The sequence below is a fragment of the Protobothrops mucrosquamatus genome, unplaced genomic scaffold (genome assembly GCF_001527695.2).
Source record: "Protobothrops mucrosquamatus isolate PMUCROS unplaced genomic scaffold, P.Mucros_1.0 scaffold1773, whole genome shotgun sequence".
In the NCBI taxonomy this organism is placed as follows: domain Eukaryota; kingdom Metazoa; phylum Chordata; class Lepidosauria; order Squamata; family Viperidae; genus Protobothrops; species Protobothrops mucrosquamatus.
In genome coordinates, this window is record NW_015387911.1 from 223,640 (window position 1) to 226,541 (window position 2,902).

Genomic DNA, 2,902 nt, shown 5'->3' on the forward strand with positions numbered 1-2,902 from the left:
TTATTTCTTCTTTTTCTTGCCCTGTTTAGCCCAGCGGTGGCCGCCTCCACCACCACCGCCTCCGTCTCTCCTCTTCTCCCAGGTGGGCATGGGGCGCTCAATTTCGTTCGGACGTCCTCCCCGGTATGGGACGCTGCCGGTCATCAACACCTGTGGGAGGGAGGGAGGAAGGAGAGGAGAGGGAGAAAAGGAAGGAAGGAAGGAAGGAAGGAAGGAAGAAGGGAAAAGAAAGGGAAAGGGAAGGGAGGAGAAAAAGGAAGGAAGGAAGGAAGAAAAAAGGGAAGGCAGGAGAGAGGGAGAAGAAGGAAGGAAGGAAGGAAAAGAAAGGGAAGGCAGGAGAGAGGGAGAAGAAGGAAGGAAGGAAGGAAGGAAGGAAGGAAGGAAGGAAGGAAGGAAGGAAGGAAGGAAGGAAGGAAGGAAGGAAGNGGAAGGAAAGATGAAGGGAGAGGACACCACCATCCTCTCTCCTCTGCCTCTCCACCCCAAGGGTCAACTCCTTTGAGCAAGCAAAGCTGCAGATGTAAAGTCAGGGTTTTGCTATGCCCAACCACAGTCGGTTGAGTAAACAGCATGACCTGGCATTGGGGGATGGGCTAAGCTTGAACAGCTTGAAACCCCCCCCCCCCAGGGTTCTCCTCCCTCCCCCTCCAGCTGCTGGTGACCCAGATGTCCCCTCCAGCTCATACCTTATTGACAGCACAACTGGTTTTGCTCCGCAAGGCACCGCTGCTGGTCTTGACGATACGAGAAAAGTCCTCCCGGGCAGCCAGCAGGTGGGCAAGGCCGAGCTGGGCGTCTTCCGGCAAAGACTGCCGCAAGGGCTGGAAGGCTTTGGACATGGCTGTGCTTCGGTTCTAGCCGGGACAAGAGATGAGAAACACAGCAAGAATCCTGAGACAGTCGTGGTGTCTCTCTTCCCCAACTCCAGTTTGTTCTAGTGGTTAAGGCACTAGGGTAGAAAGCAGGAGACAGTGAGTTCTAGTCCTGCCTTAGACATGCAAGCCAGCTGAGTGACTTAGACATGAAAGCTGGGTGAGTGACTTTGAGCCAATCACCAGGAGACGGCGAGTTCTAGTCCTGCCTTAGATATGAAAGCCGGCTGGGTGACTTTGAGCCAATCACCAGGAGATGGTGAGTTCTAGTCCTGACACGAAAGCTGTCTGGGTGACTTTGGGCCAGTCTTTCTCTCTCAACCCAACCCACCTCACAGGGTTGTGGTAGGGAAAATAGGACAGTGGGTTGGATACATTCCCCCTCTTGAGTTATTAAAAAATAATAAAGGAGGGCTATCAATCAACCCATCAGTCAGTCAGTCAGTCAGTCATGGAATGAAATCAATGCTGCTAATACAACAGCCCCTTGACTCTACCTTGGCCCTCTCAGACCAATGGAAGGAGGCCACGGTGATGTCAAAACGGGTGAGCATCATGTGTCTTCGGCACTGGTATTCGGCCGCCAGCACTCGGTTAATCTCCTCCAGCGCTTCCTGGTATTTTAAGGAGACAGAACGGGAAAGCAGAGATGCTTAAGCTCCACCAGCACCAGACCAGGAAGCCCACCCCCACCTCCTCCTCTGCCGCAAACACAACGGCCCTCCTACCCATTGCTCAGAGGTCAAGGGGGCCTTCAGGAGCGGTGCCGGCCACTGTGGCTGGGGCGCCTGCGCGGTGAGTGCCTCTGAAACCTGAAGGAAGCACGGAGTTAGGTTTCGTAGCAAAAGAGGTAGACAATACCACAATTATTAACACAATCAAGTGTTAAGGCCACTTTGTAAGGCCTTGGTTAAGACCACTCTCTGGGGGACTGACAAACTAAGCTTTTGTCGCATCTTGACACACACACCCCAACGATCAGGGGTCCTCATTTGACCGACCTGGGAAGGACGGAAGGCTGAGTCAACCTGGAGACCCGTCGGGATCGAACTCCCGGCGGTGGGCAGAGTCAGCCTGCAACTCTGCGTTCTAGCCACCGCGTCGCCAGGGCTCGTTAAGCGCGAGGACCAGTCACAGATCACCTTTTTCAGAACAGCAGGAGTTGGAAGGGATCTGTGAGGTCTTCTAGTCCAACCGTCTGCTCAGGCAGGAAACCCTATTCCAGGGGTCTGCGACCTTGACAACTTTGAAGACTTGTGGACTTCAGCTCCCAGAATTCCTCAGCCAGCAAGTCTTCAAAGTTGTCAAGGTCGCAGACCCCTGCCCTAGACCACTCAAGACAAATGTTGTCCTTACAAATCTCCATCGTTGGGAGGACCCACAACTCGTTCCATTAATTTTCAGCGCCATTGTTTTAACCTCAGTCGCTAAACGGATGTTCGTAAGTCGAGGACTCCTGGTATATCCCCTCCCTCATCTTGGCAAGCAACTGGGCGTCTTCAGGTTTTTCGACATCGAAAAGGAGCTGAACTGGCTGCCTGTGGCCTTCCGGGTGCGCTTCAAGGTGTTGACTATCATCTTTAAAGCGCGCCATGGCATCGGACCTGGTTACCTCCGAGACCGCCTTCTGCCACAGATTACCTCTCACCGGCCGATACGCTCCCACAGAGAGGGTCTCCTCAGGGTGCCGTCAACCAGACAGTGCCGGCTGGCGACCCCCAGGGGGAGAGCCTTCTCTGTCGGAGCCCCCACCCTCTGGAACGAACTACCCCCAGAGATCCGGGTGATTCCGGATCTCCCCTCCTTCCGCCGCGCCCTCAAGACATGGCTGTTTCAGCTGGCAGGACTGGCCTAAGGGGATTTTAAATTTGGTTTTTAAATAACTTTTTAAAAAAGGAAGAAAAGGCCCATATTAATATTTCTTTTTAACTATATTTTAAATTTTGTATATTGTATTGATTGTTGTGTTTTTTAAACTGGCTGTAAGCCGCCCTGAGTCCACCAGGAGAAGGGCGGGGTATAAATGTAAT

The 2,902-nt window shown here is 53.0% G+C and overlaps 1 protein-coding gene across 1 annotated transcript in view; it reads right to left on the reverse strand.

The window, feature by feature from the left end:
* The window catches only part of FAM98C (family with sequence similarity 98 member C), a 9,604-nt gene continuing 6,702 nt past the window's right edge, over positions 1 to 2,902 (reverse strand). Inside the window, exons 4-7 of the mRNA XM_015823104.1 lie at positions 1,601 to 1,684; positions 1,370 to 1,486; positions 687 to 854; positions 1 to 150 (exon numbers count right to left, since the gene is read on the reverse strand). Of these exons, the coding sequence (XP_015678590.1) occupies positions 1 to 150; positions 687 to 854; positions 1,370 to 1,486; positions 1,601 to 1,684 (519 nt within the window). The remainder of the gene's footprint in view (positions 151 to 686; positions 855 to 1,369; positions 1,487 to 1,600; positions 1,685 to 2,902) is intronic.